This window comes from Pristis pectinata, chromosome 1, assembly GCF_009764475.1.
Source record: "Pristis pectinata isolate sPriPec2 chromosome 1, sPriPec2.1.pri, whole genome shotgun sequence".
NCBI lineage: Eukaryota > Metazoa > Chordata > Chondrichthyes > Rhinopristiformes > Pristidae > Pristis > Pristis pectinata.
The window spans coordinates 82,915,838-82,936,018 of NC_067405.1; the positions used below are offsets into that span (position 1 = coordinate 82,915,838).

A 20,181-nucleotide genomic window follows, 5' to 3' on the forward strand; every position below is an offset into this window, starting at 1 on the left:
ATCCATGAGTGATTATTTATCAATCTTCACAACAAGCCAAAGAACCCCACTTAGTCTTCAAATGTTATTCCATATAAACTTCTATCATACTACCCGTCTCCCCTCAAATTCATGGTAATTGTTAGGAGGCAGTCCAAATGCTGTAATCATTGGATTTCCAACATCTTCAGTGGTTCTACTTCTGATTGCTATAATCATCCATCTACAAATTAGTGATTGGATTACAAGAATCTCCCATCTCCAAAACTCAAAACACAAAAGGATGCAAGTGCACAACTTCCACGAGTATAAATCATTTAAGTTCTTTCTTATGCAGTATATGGCTCAACATAAAGGTCCTGTTCTGTGGGACTGTGCTTCTTTATAGAACATTGCCTGAATTATGACACACTACATGACTGGGAAGCTGATGTTGAATATTCTCCTCACATATTTAAACTCTGGATCACAGCGTTTGAAAAATATACTAACAGCGTTGTACTCACCCAAGAGCAGCAGGTGTCTGCCGTGTATGTAGCTGAGGAGTGGTAGAGGTGGTTATCATGGTGAAAGATCCATCCATCCCAGTTTTCTCCCAGTCAAAAGGATCACTGTCAACAACCCCATGTGCTTTAATGCTGCTGTCAAACACGGACATCAACAACTACAGACAAAGAGATAAGGGAAGATCAGGATAACGAAAAATGTAACAGTGCAATAACAGGACTGTTATGTTATTCTGGAATAGTTACAGGGAAAATAATACATCATGGTTACCATGGTTATATAGTTTGGATTTCAACAAAGTCCCAGTTATGAGAATGATGCCTTGAAATCATTTAAGGTAGAATAATGGATGTAGAACCTATTAGCAAGACTTTGTTTTTTTATCTATGTAACACACCTCAGAGGCAATGAGCAACAGGCTATGAAGGATTATTGAAATATCATCTATTGAGTTGTCATCAATAACTATCCAGGAAATAAAAAATTATTAAACATCAGGACTAAGTTCATAAGATTTTGAATTCAGCCTCATTTTCAAGTACTTATAATCAATAAATCTGCAAACTTATCAAACTACTAACTGAAAGGGCAAAAGAATAGAAGTCTAACACTACTGAACCGGAGAACACACAGAAAATGTTGTTCATTTTGTTTTCATCCTTCATACTCTGCTGTCTTATAATTACATATTATCAAATAGTCTTTAAACTTGAAAGACTATAAAAAGGGAAACAACAACTCCTGAAGATGTGAGGAATGTTATTTTGAGCAAATGATGGTGAAATTAGAAATGGAAGGTATTCTCCTTTTCTTCATCAACCAGACACTAAACAAAAGGCAAGTATCATACCAAGGTACATGAGACTGGTCGTAATATCTGTGGATATCTTAATAGATAGAACATCAGGCAATTTAGAAGTATGCATGAACAAATGGTCTTCACTAGGATTCCCATCTTCTCTTTTGAGAATCCAATAAACCGCTCATCTACTTTGATATTTACAGAACCTAATCTCAAGGGAAACAGTAAGCTAGCATTGGCCAGAATTACATTGTGACTGGGTATAAAGGGGCAAGGACACAGTTTGAGGAATTTTCACATCAATCTCTCAACAGAAATGAACTATCACATTATAAGCTATTTGATGATCAGAGGAGACCACAAAAAAAAACTTATTGTCATCGATTTGAATAGAGATAGACCAACCCTCCTTTAGTTTTTTAATTACCAATATCATTCATCACTGTGCAATTTATTCTTCTTGGTTCTTTCACCTAGCCAACAAAACATTGGGGTATATCCCATGCAGTTTGCCTGAGTGTGAAGCAGTGGCTTATAAGTGGGGGGGGTTGAACAGGGGAGAACTGGGGGGATGTTGCAAAATACTACACATGGGAAATCTGAAGATAAAACAGAAAATGCCTGAAATACTTGTGACACAAGAGATTCTACAGATGCTGGAGTCTGGAGCAACACACACACAATACTGGAGGAACTCAGCAGGTCAGGCAGCATCTGTGGAGGGAAATAAACGGTCGACATTTCAGGTCGAGACCCCTCATGAGGACTGGAAAGGATGAGGGCAGAAGCCAGAACAAAAAGGTAAGGGGAGGGGGAGGAACACAAGCTGGTAGGTGATAGGTGAGTCCAGGTGAGAGGGGGAGGGGGGGATGAAAGGGAGTAGCTGGGAGGTGATAGGTGGAGGAGGCAAAGGGCTGGAGGAGGAAGAATCTGGTAGGAGAGGACAGTAAAGGGAAGGAGGTGGGGAATAGATGGGCATGTCATGAGGGTGAGGGAGGGGAAAGAGAAGGGGTGAGGGTGCCACTGGAATGAGGGAAAACAAAGGGGGGGAGGGGAAGAGGGGACGGGTTACTGGAAGTTAGACAAATCGATGTCGAAGCCGTCAGGTTGGAGAATACCAAGGCGGAATATGAAGTGTTACTCCACCAACCTTTGTCTGGCCTCAATGCGGCAGTAGAGGAAGTCGTGGATAGACATGTCAGTATGGGAATGGGAAGTGGAATTGAAGTGGGTGGCCACTGGGACATCCTGGCCGTTGCGATAGATGGAGCGAAGGTGCTCGACGAAGCGGTCACTGATGTACTGCCTCACCTGGAAGGACTGTCTAGGGCCTTGAATAGTGGTGAGGGAGGAAGTGTAGGGGCAGGTGTACCACTTTGCATGGTTGCAGGGATAAGTGCCAAGAGGGTGATCAGTGGGGAGGGACAAGTGGACAAGAGAGTCACGGAGAGTGCGATCCCTGCAGAAATTGGGTTTGGGGGGGGGGGGGTGTTGGAGATGTGTGCCTGATGGGATGCCATTGGAAGTAGCTGAAGTTGTGGAGAATGATGTCACAAGATCACAAGACAAGGGAGCAGAAGCAGGCCATTCGGCCCATCGAGTCTGCTCCAAGGAAAAGGGAAAAAGAAATGGGGTGGGAAAAAAAGAAAAAAAAGAAAAGAAAAGAAAAAGAAAAAAAGAAAAGAAAAAAAGAAAAAAAAACTATTCTAATCCCATTTTCCAGCCTTATCCCCATATCCCTTGATACCCTGACTATTTAGATATCTGTCTATCTCCTCCTTGAACACCCCCACTGATCTGGCCTCCACTGCTGTGCGTGGCAAGGAGTTCCACAATTTCACCACCCTCTGGGTAAAGAAATTTCTCCTCATCTCTGTCTTGAAACTGTACCCTCTAATTCTAAGATTGTGCCCTCTGGTCCTGGACTCGCCCACCAAGGGAAACAGCCTAGCCACATCTACTCTATCCTCACCTGTCAACATTTTAAATGTCGCTACGAGGTCCCCTCTCATCGTTCTGTACTCCAGTGAGTACAGTCCAAGAGCCGACAAACGCTCATCATACTTAAGCCCTTTCATTCCCGGAATCATTCTCGTAAATCTTCTTTGAACCCTCTCCAACGTCAGCACATCCTTCCTAAGATGCGGGGCCCAAAACTGCGCACAGTATTCCAAATGAGGCCTCACTAGCGCCCCGTAGAGCCTCATCAACACTTCCTTACTTTTATACACTATACCTCTCGAGATGAATGCCAACATAGCATTCGCTTTCTTAACCACCGATCCAACCTGGTGGTTAACTTTTAAGGTATCTTGTACGAGTACCCCCAAGTCCCTTTGTACTACCGCACTATCAATCTTCTCTCCTAGATAATAATCTACCCGCTTATTTCTGCTTCCAAAGTGTACAACTGCACATTTCTCAACATTGAATTTCATCTGCCATTTCCTTGCCCATTCTCCTAAACTGTCTAGGTCCCTCTGCATTCTTTCTATTTCCTCTATGCTCCCTACTCCTCCACTTATCTTGGTGTCATCCGCAAACTTAGCCACACAACCATTTATTCCATCATCCAAATCATTGATGTACAAGGTAAAAAGGAGCGGCCCCAACACCGACCCCTGCGGCACACCTGTGCCCCTGTGTTGGATATGCAGGCTTGTGGGGTGGTGGGTGAGGACAAGGGGAACCCTGTCCCTGTTATGTTGGGGGGGGGGGGGGGGGGGGTGGTGAGGTGAGGACAGACATACGGGAAATGGAGGAGATGCGAGTGAGGGCTGCATTGATGGTGGTGGAAGGGAAACCCCATTTGCTGAAAAAAAGAGGACATCTCAGATGTCCTGGAATGGGAAGTCTCATTATGAGAACAGATGCAGCAGAGGAACTGAGAGAAGGGAATAGCATCCTCGCAAGTGACAAGGTAAGAAGAGGTGTAGTCAAGCAAACTGTGGGAGTCAGTGGGTTTGTAAAAGATGTCAGTGGTTAATCTGTCTCTGAAGATGAAGCAGAGAAATTAAGAAGGGGGGGAGAAAGATGGACCAAGTAAATTTGAGGGCAGGGTGGAAGCTGGAGGCAAAGTTGATTAAATTGCTGAGCTGCGCATGGGTGCAGGAAGCAGCACCGATGCAGTCATCAATGTAGTGGAGAAAGAGTTGGGGAGCATTACCGGTGTAGGCTTGGAACATGGACTATTCCATGTAGCCAACGGAAAGGCAGGCATAGCTGGGGCCCATACGAATGGGCATGGCTACACCTTTGGTCTGGAGAAATTGGGAGGAGCCAAGAGAGAAGTTGTTGAGGGTAAGTACCAGTTCTGCCAGATGGAGGAGGGTGGCAGTGGAGGGGAACTGTTTGGGTCTGTTGTCAAGTAAGAAATGGAGAGCCTTAAGGCCTTCCTGATGGGGGATGGAAGTGTACAGGGACTTGATGTCCATGGTGAAAATGAGGTGGTCAGGGCCAGGGAACTGAAAGTTGTTGAAGTGATGGAGAGCATGGATATAGGTGGGAAGGGACTGGACCAAGGGGGACAAAATGGAGTCAAGATATGAGGACACGAGTTCAGTGGGGCAGCAGCAGGCAGAAACAATGGGCCTACCTGGGCAGTTAGTGGATCTTGGGTAGGAGATAGAAACGGACAGTGTGGGGAAGGGGAACTATGAGGCTGGAGGCTGTGGTGGGGAGATCTCCAGAGGTGATGAAGTCGGTGATGATGTGGGAGACAATGGCTTGATACTCCTCGGTGGGGTCCTGGTTGAGGGGCAAGTCAGAGGTGGTGTCTGACAGTTAACATCTGGTCTCAGCAAGGTAAGGGTCAGTCTGCCAGACTATAACAGCACTGCCCTTGTCTGCAGGTTTGATGGTATGATTAGGATTAGTACAGAGAGAGTGGAGGGCAGTGTGTTTGGAGGGGGTGAGGTGAAGTTGAGACGGTTGATGTCCTGTTGGCAGTTAGAAATGAAAAGGCCCATAATGGGCAGAAGGCCAGGATGAGGGGTCCAAGAGGAGGAAGAGGGCTTAAGGTGGGAGAAGGGGTCATCAGTGGGGGGTGGGGGAGTCTTGCCAAAGTAGGAGGCCCAGAGATGGAGGTGACGGAAGAACTTGGCATCACAGTGGGTGCAGAACTTGTTGAGGTGAGGGCGCAGAGGGACAAAGGTAAGTCCCCTGCCAATGACAGAACATTCTGCCTCAGAGAGGGTAAGGTCAGAGGGGATAGTGAGGACGTGGCAGGGGTTGCAGCTAGAGTCAGTTCAATACTTGTCATGTATTAGAAATGCCTGTACTTAAGCTTTCCTGCCCTCGTTCCCAACTGGAAAAAGTTAACTTTGCTGCTAATTTCCACAAGGTTCATCTCCAGCTGTTCTGTTCATCAACATCTCTATCTCCATTTCCAGGGATAGTATAGTGACCAAAATCCACTATAATTCCACCTTAACGATACTTCCTCTGACTTTGCACATCTGTTTGATTTTCCCAGTTTCTCAGTCTTTGTTGTATCTGTTCCCACGTCAACTTGCATCTAATACTTCTAAAATGTCTGTTTTTCTTCAGTCGAGGAGTCCCTCCACTGTGGAGGGAGCCCTTAATGATACCTATTCCATTTCCTGCACTAACCACTTCTTTCCTCTCTTGGAACCACAATAAAGTTTACCTCGTTTTCACTTTCCACCCCAACATCTTCCATATTCAACAGATCATCTTCCACAAAAACAAATTCCTCTCCCTATTCAACATTCAGAAAACCATGGTTCCACTTCTCAATCACCTTCAACCACCCCTCCATTCCAGGTGGTGAAAGCAGCATATTGAATATTTGCTTTTTTAGTGGGGATAACAAATTTAAGAGCAGCGAGGTTATGGTACTTTATAATATATTGGTTAGGCTACAGCTGGACCACTGTGTGCACTCCTTATTGCCACACCATAGGAAGGCTGTGATCATATTGCAGAAGGTAGAGAGGAGATTCACTAGGATGTTGCCTGGTTTGGAGTGTTTCGGTTGATAGGCTTGGTTTGTTTTCTTTGTTTGTTTTCTTTGTAACGGTAGAGGCTGATCGAGTTATACAAAATTATGAGAGGCATAGATAGAAACATTTCCCCATAACAGAGATGTCTAAAACCAGGGAACATGGGTTTCACTGCATGTCTAAAATCAAGAAACATGAATTTCCTCATTTTACAGACCAGCTCTGCTTCTGATACGCTGCTCACTACTACCCTACTTCCACCGTCAAAAATCTCTCTGAGGAGTCTTGGAATTAGGGTCTGAAGCCAGTCTCTGTACAACCTGTGCATAATAAATCGACTAGAAGACAAAAGGGGTGACAGATAAAAGGGTAACTGTACTTATTTCTACATACTGTATATTTGTTGATACAAAAACAACAGGGCTTGGCTGTAGAGGTTGAAATAAAGGGATGCTGAAAACTTTAAAAGTATTTACAAAGAAAGAACATAATACAAGCAAAGAAACATCAAATTTGTCCTATTTTAGGAAAAGTTAACAGAAAAATGTGTTCACATGAGGGGGTGGGGAGGCCTTATGAAATCTGGTGAAAAACAGATTGAATCCCTTTCTATGCGAGGAACGACAGTGGGTCACTATTCGTACGTGGCCGTTCTTTAGAACATCCCGAGCTCACTGCAGTGCGTGTGGGAGCACATTCTGCATTTCCATGCCTGCAGCTGGAGTGTGCAACCTGTGCACATTGGAACTCCTGCTCTGCCCGAGTCCGGGGCATTCCGAAAAGCACCGAGCCAAGAGGCCGAATCCAGTGTGTACTTGGATCCTTCATTTTAACCCTCTCTCCCTCATGTCTGTGTCTCTGTGTATAGATAGATATATATAGAGATGTATAGATAGATATATCTCTCTCACACACACATAAATAAATAAATAACTGGGTATCTGGCATGGTCCCATGCATAGAGTCATACAGCACAGAAATAGGCTCTTCGGCCCGACATCCATGCTGACCAAGATCTGAGCTAGTCCCTGCTTGTCTGCATTTAGTCCATATCTCTGTAAACCTTTCCTATCCATGTACCTGTCTAAGTGCCTTTTAAGTGTTGTCAATATACCTGCCTCAACCACTTCCTCTAGCAGCTCATTCCTTCCACTGACCCCCCCCCCTCTGGGTGAAAAAGTTGCCCCTCAGGTCCCTATTAAATCTCTCCTCTCTCACCTTAAAACCTTTGCCCTCTAGTTCTCGATTCCCCAGCCCTGGAAAAAAGGCAGTGCACATTCACCTTGTCTATGCCCCCCAAGTTCTTTTACACCTATAACATCACCATTCATTCTCCTATGCTCCAATGAATAAAGTCCCAACCTGTTCAATCTCTCCCCATAACTCAGTCCCTCGAGACCCAGCAACATCCTCACATTCCCTCTGCACTCTTTCCAAATTACTGGCATCTTTCCTATAGCAGGGTGACCAAAACTGAACACAATATTCCAAATGTGCCTTCACCAACATCTTGTACATTCATTTGAATGGAGTCACCAACCTTCTTCAACAAGGTAAGCGAAGGCTGTGTTTTTTTTAAATTTTAATTGCTACAGATCCATGAACATTTATAAATTATGGTTTCAAATGAACTTGAATGATTCATTATTAATACATCCTTTAAAGTTTTTTTTTCCAATTGCTTTTACATATTTCCAATCATGTTCAGCATTGAGAAACCTTCTGACTGCACGTGATCAGGTAGCTATGAGATCAATCCATGGGCCAAGTTTTCTCCACCAGTGGCCACTTGCAACCTGCTCTGCCTTGAGGAATAACCATAGTAGCCATGCCAGCAAGAAGTGAATGCGAGGCACGAGCTGATTCGAGTGTGGTCCAGTCTGATGACACAGAACAATGGATGAGAGCTACAACAGCTGAGCAAGATGTGCATAGTATCTTCAATCAGTCATTGTGCACTGTGGTAACAAAACTGCGAAGGTGTTCTTTATGAATACAGAGACAAATTTATTAATATTGTTCAGTTCATAATTTCAGTTGGACTCAGGAGAGAGCAAAGATCTTCACTGCATGAAAATAAATGCCAGAAGCCAAGCCACTCTTACACCTTTTAGTGGGTGAAGTGGGTGATATTTTTTGCAAGACGTACTCTGCACCTAGATCTATTATGGATCTGACAAGACACCACATCATATTTACCTGATAATCCGGTTTTGTGAAATAATCTAAACAGAGAACGTGGTCCAGAAATAAAGCAAACTCTTGTGGGAGATGCTTCAACATAAGGCGGTGATCATATTTTTCTTTAATTAGGCCTACTTGTTCCTATAAACAAAACAGAATAAAAAGGACATGTTTAGACCATACGCAATCCAATTACCAACACCAAATCAATAGATTTAAACTTAAGCCTATCCATACTGCAACTAATTACTTGTAATTTACTTCACAACACAACCAAGTAATAAAAATTCTCACATAAGACTTATGATCTTTTATTTTGCAATCTTACTTTACAGCTTTTTTTGTTCAGTTAATTTTCATAAAAGATATTGTTTTCAGTTTGCACACTTGCACAATTTATGGAGATTCAGATCTTGTGTATTAGCCTAGAAACCCGGTGTCCGCAATAACCCTCCTGTTGCCAGCACAGAACACATGTCATACTGTTGGAGATGCATTTATTAAAAAAGTAGTACTAAATCAAAATTCCATGGACTCGTACGAGGCTATCACAAGCCTCATGGCACTTTCAGAAGTCAATCACAAAGGTACTTCCCAATGCTTTATCTTTGATATTTATTACCAATCAATAGTTCAGAAAACAAAAGATCATCAGGTCCTAATCATACTGCTGTTCTGAGACACCTTGCTGTGTGGTTGTCATGTTTGCAACATTACAATGGCGACTTGATTTTTTTAAGCATTTCCTTAACTGTGTGTTGTCCCAGGCAGAAAAAGACACTTAAATGAAAGTGCTCCTCTCCACACCAAAAAAGACATTCACAGCTGTATTTTTTGTTGAATACAAGTGATGCTAACTATGACTTTTCACTTTGCTTTTAGCTAATGGTCCACTGGAAACTTCTTTACCATCTTTTTCCAGATGCTCTCCACAACATTTTCAACATCTTGATTGGATGCCGAGAGACTTGCTGTTTATTATATTCATGTCCAAATTGTTAGAGTACGTAGGAGGTATAATTATAAAATTTGAAGATGACATGAAAATCGGTGATGTTGTTGATAGTAAGGAGGATAGTCTAAGGCTATAGGATGTTACTGATCCATTGTCAAGATGGGAAGAGCAATGGCAAATAGAATTTAATCTTGTTAGGTGCAAGGTAATGCACTTTGGGAGGGGTAGGACATACGCAGAAGGACTGTAGGGAGCATTGAGGAACACGGTTCTCAGTGTACAAGTCCAAGGATCCCTAAAGGTGACAGCACAGGTAGATAAAGGTGGTGAAGAAATCACAGGTGATACTTGCCTTCAATAGCCAGGGTATAGGATACAACAGCAGGGAGGTTATGACACAACTTTATAAAATATTGGTTGCGACACAGCTGGAGTACTGTGTATAGTTCTAGTCACCACACTATAGGAAGGATGCAATTACACTGGAGAGGGTGCAAAGCAGATTCACCAGGATGTTGCCTGGGATGGAGCATCTCAGTTATGAAGAGTGACTGGATAGGCTAAGTCTGGTTTCCTTGGAGTAGAGGAGGAACCCGATAGAGGTATATAACATTAGGAGGGACAAAGATAGGGTGGATAGTAAGAAAACATTTCCCCACAGTAGAGATGTCTAAAAACTAGACACAAGTTTAGGATAAGGGGCAAGATGTTTATAGGGGATCTGAGCAAGTACTTTGTCACCCACTGTGTGGTTTGAATCTGGAATGCACTGCTTGAGAGGATTGTGAAAGCAGAGCCTCTCACAACATTTACAGTAAGTACCCAGACGAACAGTTGTCAAGGCATAGAAAGCTCTGGGCCAAGTGCTGGTAAATTGATTTATTGTATATAAGTAATTGATGATTGGCATGGACATGGATAGCTGAAGGTCTGTTCCTGTGCAGTGTAACTCCATGAACAGCATCTTTTTGTTGTTTCATGAATTGGGATAAGTTAGTTTTGGTATGGTTTTCTCCCGCATAGGTTAAGTGACCACTGTAAATTATCGCTAATGCAGGTGATAGAAGAAACAAGGAGTTGGAGGGCATGAGACAGAATAGGTCACAGGGAAAGCATGCTCCTTAGCCCACTGAGTCTGTGCCATTCAAGAAGCACCCATTTACACCAACTCTACACTAATCCCATTTTATTCTCTGCAAAGTCCCATCAACTCCCCTCAGATTCAACATTCACCTATACTAGAAACAATTTACAGTAGCCAATTAACCCAAGAACTTGCACATTTTTGGGATATACGAGGAAACCAGAGCAAATCCATAGGGTCATAGGGAAAAGCTGTAAACTCCACACAGTCACCACCTGGGAGGCAACAGCTCTACTAGCTGTGCCAGTGTGCCTCCAAGGTTAAAGTGAAGTAACTGCTTAAACATTTCAGAGATGACAATATTTAAGGAATTGTAGTCCTTTTGGCCTGCCATTGTGGAATTACCATTAAATTGGACAATAACAAATTCTTCAAGTGCACCTATGACCTCTGGAGATGCCGTTAGGTTCATAAATTCTCAACTGAAATGCATGTGCTAATACACTATGGGATGCATCCTGACACTTTGTCACGTTGAGTTTGGCAATGCCATCCTATGCAACTAATTCATGCAACTGCATGATCCATATTCCCATTACTGTCCAGCAATTGCATGACTCACATTTCTATTACCTTCTATGCAATGACATTTCAAGTGCTCACCTAAAAATGATGGTCCAGAACATACTGGTTTCTAGCCAGTGGTTGCACAGAGGATTGCAGCCAACTGCAGTGTGCAGGTAACCTCATTCCTGTCTTCTGCACATGCAGTACATTAGTCAGGAACAAGTTGAAGGTCAGATGCTGCCACATCCGACAACCAATTCTGCTGCTGCTCACAACATTAAACCCAGATGTGAAGCACAAACATACCAAGTTGAGAGGCCAAAAGCAAATTGCAATAGAATTCATGGTAACTTGATAGTTTGGATTCAGAATTGGCTAGTCCATTGAATACAGAGGGTAGTGGTGGAAGAGTGTCATTCTGGCCGGAGGTCTGTGACCAATGGTCTGCAGAGATCAGTGCTGGGGCCTTTGTTGTTGGCAATATAAATGACATGGATGAAAATGTAAATGAATGGGTTATTAAGTTTGCAGATGACACAAAGATTGGAGTGGTGGACAGTGTTAGGTTAGGGTCACAGGTTAGGGTCCTGAACTAGAGCAGAGCAAATTTTGGAGCCATTAGGTGGGATCTTGCAGTGGTTGATTGGACAACATTGTTAGCAGGGAAAGGAGTATCTGTGAAGTGGGAGGCTTTTAAAAGTGTGATGTCAAGAGTTCAGGGCCTGCATGTTCCAGTTAGGGTGAAGGGCAAGGCTGGTAGGTTTCAGGAACCTTGGTTGATGAGAGATATTGAGGCTCTAGTTAAAAAAAAAAGAGGAAGGCATACACTGCACATAAGTAATTGGGAAAGGGTGAATCCCTTGATGTCTTGGACCACATACAAATTAGCAGGGAGAAGGTACTGGAGGCCTTAAAGTGCATTAAGGTGATAAATCCCCAGGGTCTGACCTGGTGCATTCTTGGACCTTGTGGGAAGCTAGAGAAGAAATTGCAGAGGCTGTTGCAGAAATTTTTGCTTCATCCCTGGCCACAGGTGAGGTTCCAGAGGACTGGAGGGTGGCTAATGTGGTACCATTGTCTAAAAAGGGTATCAAAATCAAGCCAGGAAACTAAAGGCCAGTGAGTCTGACATCAGTGGTGGGCAAGTTGTTGGAGGGGATTCTGAGGGACAGGATCTACCAACATTTGGAGAGACAGGGCCTGATTCGGGACAGTCAGCATGGCTTTGTGCATGGGAAGTCATGTCTGACAAGGCTCTTGGAGTTCTTCGAAGAGGCAACCAAGAGGTCAGATGAGGGTAGAGCAGTGGATGTTGTCTATATGGACTTTAGAAAGGCCTTTGACAAGGTCCCTCAAGGCAGGCTAGTCTGGAAGATTAGATCATATGGGACCCAGGGGAGATAAGCCGATTGGATTCATGATTGGCTCAGTGCTTAGAAGCGGAAGATGATATTTGAGTGTTGTTTGAGGCCTGTGTCCAGTGGAATGACCCTTGTTGTTTGTAATTTATATAAACGATTTGGATGTGAATGTATAAGGCATGGTTGGTAAAGTTTGTGGATGATACTACAATAGGTAGTGTTGTAGACAATGTAGGTTATGAAAAATTACAGGGGGATCTTTATCAGCTAGGTATGTGGGCTAAGGATTGGCAAATGGCTTTCAATCCAGATAAAAGTGAGGTCCTGCATTTTGGGAGATCAAATCAGGGTAGGACTTTTACAGTGAATAGTAGGGCCCTGGGGAGTGTTATGGAACAGAGGGATCTAGGTGTGCAAGTGCATAGTTCGCTGAAAGCGGCGTCACACGTAGATAGGGTGGTGAAGGTGGTGTTTGGCACAATGGCCTTCATCAGTGAGGGCATTGAGTATAGGAGTAGGGAAGTTATGTTGCTGTTATAAAAGACGTTGGTGAGGCCTCCCTTGGAATATTGTGCACAGTGTTGGTCACCCTGTTGTAGTAAACATGTTATTAGACTAGAAAGAGTGCAGAAAAGATCTACCAGGTTGTTGCCTGTACTTGGGGGCATCAGTTACAAGGAGAGGTTGTGTAGACTCGGACTTTATTCCCTGGAACATAAGAACTAGGAGCAGGAATAGGCCATCTAGCCCGTCCAGCCTGCTCTGCCATTCAATAAGATCATGGCTAACCTGGCCATGGACTCAGCTTCACCTACCAGTCTTTTCCCCATAACCTTTAAATATATTTAAGACACAGTCAGATATATTTTTGCATAGTAGGGGAATTAATGAAGTAACCTCTACTGCTTCCCTGGGCAGAGAATTCCACACATTCACTACTCTGGGAAAAGCAGTTCCTCCTCATCTCAGTCTTAAATCTATTCCCCTGAATCTTGAGGCTATGTCCCCTAGTTCTCGTCTCACTAACCAGTGGAAACTTTCCCACCTCTATCTAAAGCCAGTACATCTTTTCTCAAATAAGGAGACCAGAAATACACACAGTACTCCAGGTGCGGCCTCACAGTACCCTGTACAGTTGCAGCATAACCTCCCGGCTCTTAAATTCAATCCCTCTAGCAATTCCATTTGCCTTCTTTTCTAGCTTTTAATTAAATCCAGATAAATATGAGGTATTGCATTTTGGGAGATCAAACCATGGTAGGACTTATACAATGAATGGTAGGGCCCCGGGGAGTGTTTTAGAACAGAAGGACCTTGGAGTGCACGGGCATAGATTGCTGAATGTGGCGTCACAGGTAGGGTGGTATTCTTTTAATTCATTTCCAGCACAGTTATTTTAAAGTAAAGTGCCTACTGGAACGTAGAGAATTGAGGGGTGGACCTGATAGAAGTATACAGATCATGAGGGGCATAGACAGGGTGAAAGCGTACAGTCTTTATCCCAGGGAGAAGGTGCTAAAGGTAAGAGGACATAGGTTTAAGATCAGAGGTGACAGATTTAAAAGAGACATCAGGGGCAGCTTCTTCATGCCAAGGATGCTGCATATTTGGAATGAGCTGCCAGAAATAGTGGTTGAGACAGGCACATTAGCAGTATTTAAAAGCCATCTAGATAAGTACATGGATAGGAGAGGTTTAGAGGGCTATGGGCCAGATGGGACTAGCTCTCTGGGCAATGCAGTTGGCATGGATAAGTTGGGCAAAGGGCCTGTTTCCATGCTGCAAGATTATGACTCTAGTGAAGAGTGTTATTAAGGGTTACAGCAGGATATAGATCAGTTACAGATATAGGCGGAAAAATGGCAGATGGAGTTTAATCCTGGCAAGTGTGAGGTGTTGCACTTTGGGAGGTCAAAGTGCAAGGGGAAATAAGGGGAAATGTACAGTTAATGGCAAGACCCTTAACAGCATTGATGTACAGAAGTATCTTGGAGTCCAAGTCCCTAGCTCCCTGAAAGTGGCTACACAAGTAGATAGGGTGGTAAAGAAGGCATATGGCATGTTTGTCTTCATTGGTCAGGGCATTAAGTATAAAGGAGGTCACATTACAGCTGTATAAAACCTTGGTTAGCCACACTTGGAGTACTGTGTACAATTCTCTTTGCCCCATTACAGGAAGGATATGGGGGCTTTGGAGGGTGCAGAAGACATTTATCAGGATACTGTCTGGATTAGAGAGTATGAGCTATAAGGAGAGGTTGGACAAATTTAGGCTGTTTTCTGTGGAGCATCAGAGGCTTAGGGAAGAACTGACTGAAGTTCATAAAATTATGAGAGACTGAGATAGGGTAGACAATCAGAATCTTTTCCCCAGGGTAGAAATGTCAAGTACTAGAGGACATGCATTTAAGGTGAGAGGGGGAAGTTTAAAGATGTGTGGGGCAAGTTTTTTTTTAAAAAACAGAGTGGTAGGTGCCTGGAATGGGCTGGCAGGGGTAGTGGTGGAAGCAGATACAATGGTGGCCTTTAAGAGGCTTTTAGATAGACACGTGAATATGCAGGGAATGGAGGGATATGGATCATGTGCTGGCAGAACAGATTTAGTTTAATTTGATATAATGTTCGGTGCAGACATCATAGACCAAAGGGCATGTTCCTGTACTGTACTGTTCTATCTTCTAACTCATCCTTCAACACTACACAAGGTATGGTTGTTGAGTGTAGTTTGAATGGGGATGCCTACTTTTATGGAATAACTAAGTGCATGTGGTCTTGTTTCCCTTCATTTTATTCCATGTTTTTATTTCTAGCACAGTTAAAGTATTTTTTTAAAATCAAATTTATATTTTTTAATTCTTTAAATTATTTTGAGCTGTTTTAAAAGCCTCTGGTCATCAGATTTGTTTAAAGGTCTTTGACAGCAGTATGCTATCAAAAGCCTGTCACCGTTGGTGCCACTTTGCAAGACAACAGCATGAAGCCGCCAGTCCTGTCAGCTCCACAGGCCCGTGAAATGTGCAGGAATAGCACAACCAGCAGGTCTGATGCCTCTGGATATATACAAATTCCTATCTACTATTTCCCATCACTCTTCTTCTCTGGCACATTAATTTCACAAATTAATCCTTCATGTATTCCTGCAATAAAACACCCTTCCAACATAAAACACATATCGCCAGAGCTTTCACTTTCCCCCATATTCTTCTTTTCACATAATATTCCATCCCTTCAAAGTCCAGTATCCTGAATTTGAATATCATGACAGCTGTCAACAAGGTTTCCATTTTCATTTCACTCTTATAGTCAAGCCTTTGAACTCGAATGTTACTGTAAATAAAAACTTTGCTTTGTACTATGGCTTTATGACAAATTAGTCAATGTTAGAATCTATTTCTATCTTGTGCTTCCGTCTGCTGCAATTTGAGAAAAGTAAATCAATTATACCAAATTTGGCGGTTGTAGAGATAATACTGAGGGGGCTGCAACAGATTACATGACATTCATAAACCTGCAGAATGTGCAAATAACTGGCCAAATTCAGAAAAGATAAAGGTGAAGTAATACAACTGGTTAGAAGGTGGGAGTCTGGGTGGGGTAGAGGATAACAGGACCTTGGAGTACAAATCCACCAACTACTATGAGTTACACTGCAGGTTAGCAAGGCCATTAACAAAAAGCAAAACAACCACTAGGATTTCTAGAGGTTATGCTAAACTTGTTTTGAACTTGTTTTGGTTCAGCTATACCTAGTGATCTGCTATGGTTCTGGTTGTCAGAGAATAAAAAGGACACCGGAGTAAGTCAGAGGAGACTACCGATATCATGAGGGTATGCATATCATGAAAGGGTGAACAGACTGGGTCTCTATTCTTGATAAAAGTAAGCCAAGCGTGAGACTAGGCCCCAGGTTTTGCAATATATAAACGCATATCTACAGAAAACAACTGTTTTGGTTGAACAGTGCAGCGTGAGGCTTAGTCTCTAACCTATACTGAGTTAACTGAGTCAACTGGGAAGTACCAAGAACAGCATTTATGGTTTCAGTTTATATTTTATATCCTGAGTTTTCAGAATTACCCAAGGATTACAGAACACCAGCTTGCATATACGAATACCAGCTTGTGCACCTTTGATGTTTCTGGTGGACTCAACTTCAATATCAGCCTCATAAATGTTTAAATGCACCTAATTAATAAAGATGGCTTCCAACGATGACAGGCACAACAGACATACTGTACAAGCCCAGCAGTAAAGATCCAGTCCCAGTGCAAAAGATCCCATACAATTGTTCACAACAATGTTCCATCCAACATCTGCTGACATGGCACTGTGCTCTTTTTTAACCTTGATCACAAAGATAATTAACAAAATGGAAATTACAATCGTCTAGCACTGTAGTACATTTTGGATTTGTGTTTCAGCTTATTATTTCAAGAATACCTTGTCCTTTATCTTCCTCCATGGTAGCTGCCCAATGACAAACTCCACCAACATGTAAAATAAGGACCAGAGGTCATCATGTCGGCCCATTTCCTGTGTTTTCAAAAACATTGGTAAAAGTTAAAATGCTGTCAGAATGCTAAAATAGATTTAGGAAATAGCACAGTACAATTTTATTATGCAAGTTTTGGATCACTGAAAATCATAACTAGACCTGTAATGAGTCAATTGCTAATACAGTGGCCTATCTTTCCTAAAGACTTTCTTAGCAAAATAAACAAAGACAACATTCCAAATTACATCAACTGATTTGAGATTCTATCTGTTGAAGGAGCACCATATTGCAGTCACATTGGCCATTCAAAGGATTAGCAACATGCTGATTCTTTTGCTGACAAATGTTAAACAGCTGCTAAGCCTTTCACTTTTGAGAGCTATGGTTGCACATTTCAGTCTTCCACAGCAACCTCCTTGCAGATTCAGTTTCCATGGAAGCATGTTGCACTGGAATAGATGCATAATTACATCTGGCACCACATAATGCACAAGGTTAACTAGTGGGACAAGCTTCATTAAGCATGCACTAAAATAATTGCTTCAAATTAGAATAACAAATAAAAGTTTGACAGTATAGATTAATATGATAGGATCACAGTTAATTAATTTAATTATAACATTTAGCTACTAGTTCATTCATATTTAATTTATTGATCCGCTTACCTTTATCAGAAAGATGATAGTACAGAGACAAAGTTTGTTTGTTAGTTAGCTAGCTAGCTAAAATGCCTAATGTAAATATCCTGCAAAGACATTTCTCTTCTGGTTACTTCACTGTTTCAACCATTTAACCTGACTTGGGGTACAAAAGAACCTTCAATGAGAAATAGCCCTCAACCATTTTCAATAGTCAGAAATGTTTTAACTGGTTCTATGACTCTCGTGACTAGGCTGGCCAAAGTGCTCTGTATGAAACTACACCATTATAACAGAAACTGCAGATGTGCATCCTCCTTTTTTTTTCCAGTATAGTGGAGGTGGAGAAGGGCAAAACATTTATACTGCAATATAGATCCCATGATGCATGGTGCATGACATCCAGCAAGAGCTTGTCAGATCAGTGTGGTGTCCACTTGAAGAGGAATCTACTTTCTGAAATTGGGCTTGTTTGGTTTATTTATTTGTGAAGAATTGTAGCCGAATGATGGGCCTTCACTGAGTGGTGACACAAGAGATTCTGCAGGTGCTGGAATCTGGAGTGACACACGAAATGCTGGAGCAATTCAGGTCAGGCAGCATCTATGAAGGGAAATAAACAGTCGACGTTTCGGGTCGAGATGTTTATTTCTCTCCATAGGTACTGCCTGACGTGTTGAGTTCCTCCTGCATTTTGTGTGTTGCTTCATTGAGTGGTCGTTGTTCACTGGTTCAGGATCCACAATTCAGTGCATAATAGAGGGGCCTCTCAATTATTGTCTATCGGATAGAAGCTTGCTGCTGCTGGTTTGGATTGCCAACCATGTACCTCTTTGTATCTGCCCATGTCTATAGTAAGATTGTCCAATGCAACTGAAATGTGTCACAAGGGGAAACTTTTTGACCCAGAGGGTGGTCTAGAGAAAGTGATTGAGGCAGGTACATTAACAACACTTAAAATACACTTGGACAGGTACATGGATAGGAAAGGTTGAGAGGGATATGTGCCAAACATGAGCAAATGGGACTAACTTATATGGGTGCCTTGGTCAGCATGGACCAGTTAGGCTGAAGGGCTTGTTTCCATGCTGTATGACTCCATAACTAATACCAAATCAATGACAATAAACTAATCACAAAAGTGTTAATTTTCTCTCATCAAATAATGCACCAATGCTATAGTCCGAAACATTATTAAAATTAAGTACCATCTAATAGTCCTTATGCCTTTATATGTGCCATCAGACCCAATAATGATGCAAAACTATTCATATTTTATAAAACAGCATAATTAGTCAAAAATTAAAACTTCATATGAAAGATTTTTGGACTCAGATTTACTAAGTACATAAATACTCAGGTAGTGAGTCAACCAAGAAGATAAGTTTGATCCCTAGTCTCACACAAAATGAGGGCACTACAATTGTCTGGAGTAAAATAATGATCTTACACATAATTTGATGTCTGCTGTTATTAGAGTTGTAACAGATATTTGCTGTGATGTTTGCTTAGCACTGAATAATGTGTCATCAGTCACTCCCTTGACATATGTATTATTATTCCATACTGCTGAACAGATCTCAGACTTCCAAACATCTGTCCATACCTACAGTATCCATCTTCAGGTGAGGAATTGCAAAAAAAAAATGCAAAATCAGCTATGAATGAGTAATAAAGCACTCACCCCACTTGGGGAATGAAAGGAACTATGTTTCTATGCTGGTTAGAGATTTTCTTTTCAGCATCAGGAAATAGTCTAATTTTGGACTATAACATAAGCTATACATTTCAAGCAGAAAATTCTCTAAAGCTGACAAATATTTATATTTCACTGTTCAGAATTTTATAAATCATCCTATAAATTCCCAATTGCAATTAATGCAATTGGTGCAACCAGTGAAATGCTCATGTCAACTATATTCTTTAAAATAACTTCTATAATTTAATGCTTTACATTTTTCATTGTTGCAAATTCCTATTACGTGTTTAATATACATTACAATAATTGGCAAAAACACCATGATATAGTAGAGTTTTGCAAAACCTAGAGGAGAAAAAGGAAAAATCTTTGATTTTCCAGCCATGAAGCTACTTTTGCTATCCATGTAAATTATAATAAACACAGTCCTATATAATTCTCCTTCTCTGAGGGTATTAATACATAATTGCAAACTAAATTAAAACATATGAGGAGTATTGAGTGCTAGGAAGAAAGTAAGTAAACAAAGTTTGTTTGAAAGCAAAAAAAATGCAGATGCTAGAAATCTAGCCATTAACAAAAACATGGCTGAGGAAAGGGCAGGAAATAGCTGCTCAATGTTCCAGGAAACACATGCTAAAGGCATGACAAAGGTGCAGTTAAGAAAGGAGGGAGAATTGCCTTCTTGATGAAAGAGGACATAACAATGGTCCTTAGAGAGGATATTCTTGGGGAATCATCCAGTGAGGCTGTATCAGTAGAATTTAGAAATAGGGATAGTTAGTCTGATGGGATTGTATTTAGGCACCACCAACCCCCACCACCAACAGTCAGCGGGAATTGGAGGAGCAGATATGTAGAGAGATTTGCAGCTAGTTGTAAACATAACAGGGTAGTATTAGTGGGAGATTTTAACTTCCCTAAAATTGATTGGCCGACCATAGTG

At 41.9% G+C, this 20,181-nt stretch overlaps 1 protein-coding gene across 4 annotated transcripts in view; it reads right to left on the reverse strand.

The window, feature by feature from the left end:
* LOC127578397 (tau-tubulin kinase 2-like) overlaps positions 1 to 20,181 on the reverse strand; it is a 227,024-nt gene that overhangs the window by 98,548 nt on the left and 108,295 nt on the right. For all 4 annotated transcript variants that reach the window (XM_052030378.1, XM_052030397.1, XM_052030387.1 and 1 more), the window contains 3 exons: positions 16,844 to 16,936; positions 8,452 to 8,577; positions 486 to 643 (listed from right to left, as the gene is read on the reverse strand). In XM_052030378.1, coding sequence (XP_051886338.1) covers positions 486 to 643; positions 8,452 to 8,577; positions 16,844 to 16,936 — 377 coding nt within the window. The remainder of the gene's footprint in view (positions 1 to 485; positions 644 to 8,451; positions 8,578 to 16,843; positions 16,937 to 20,181) is intronic.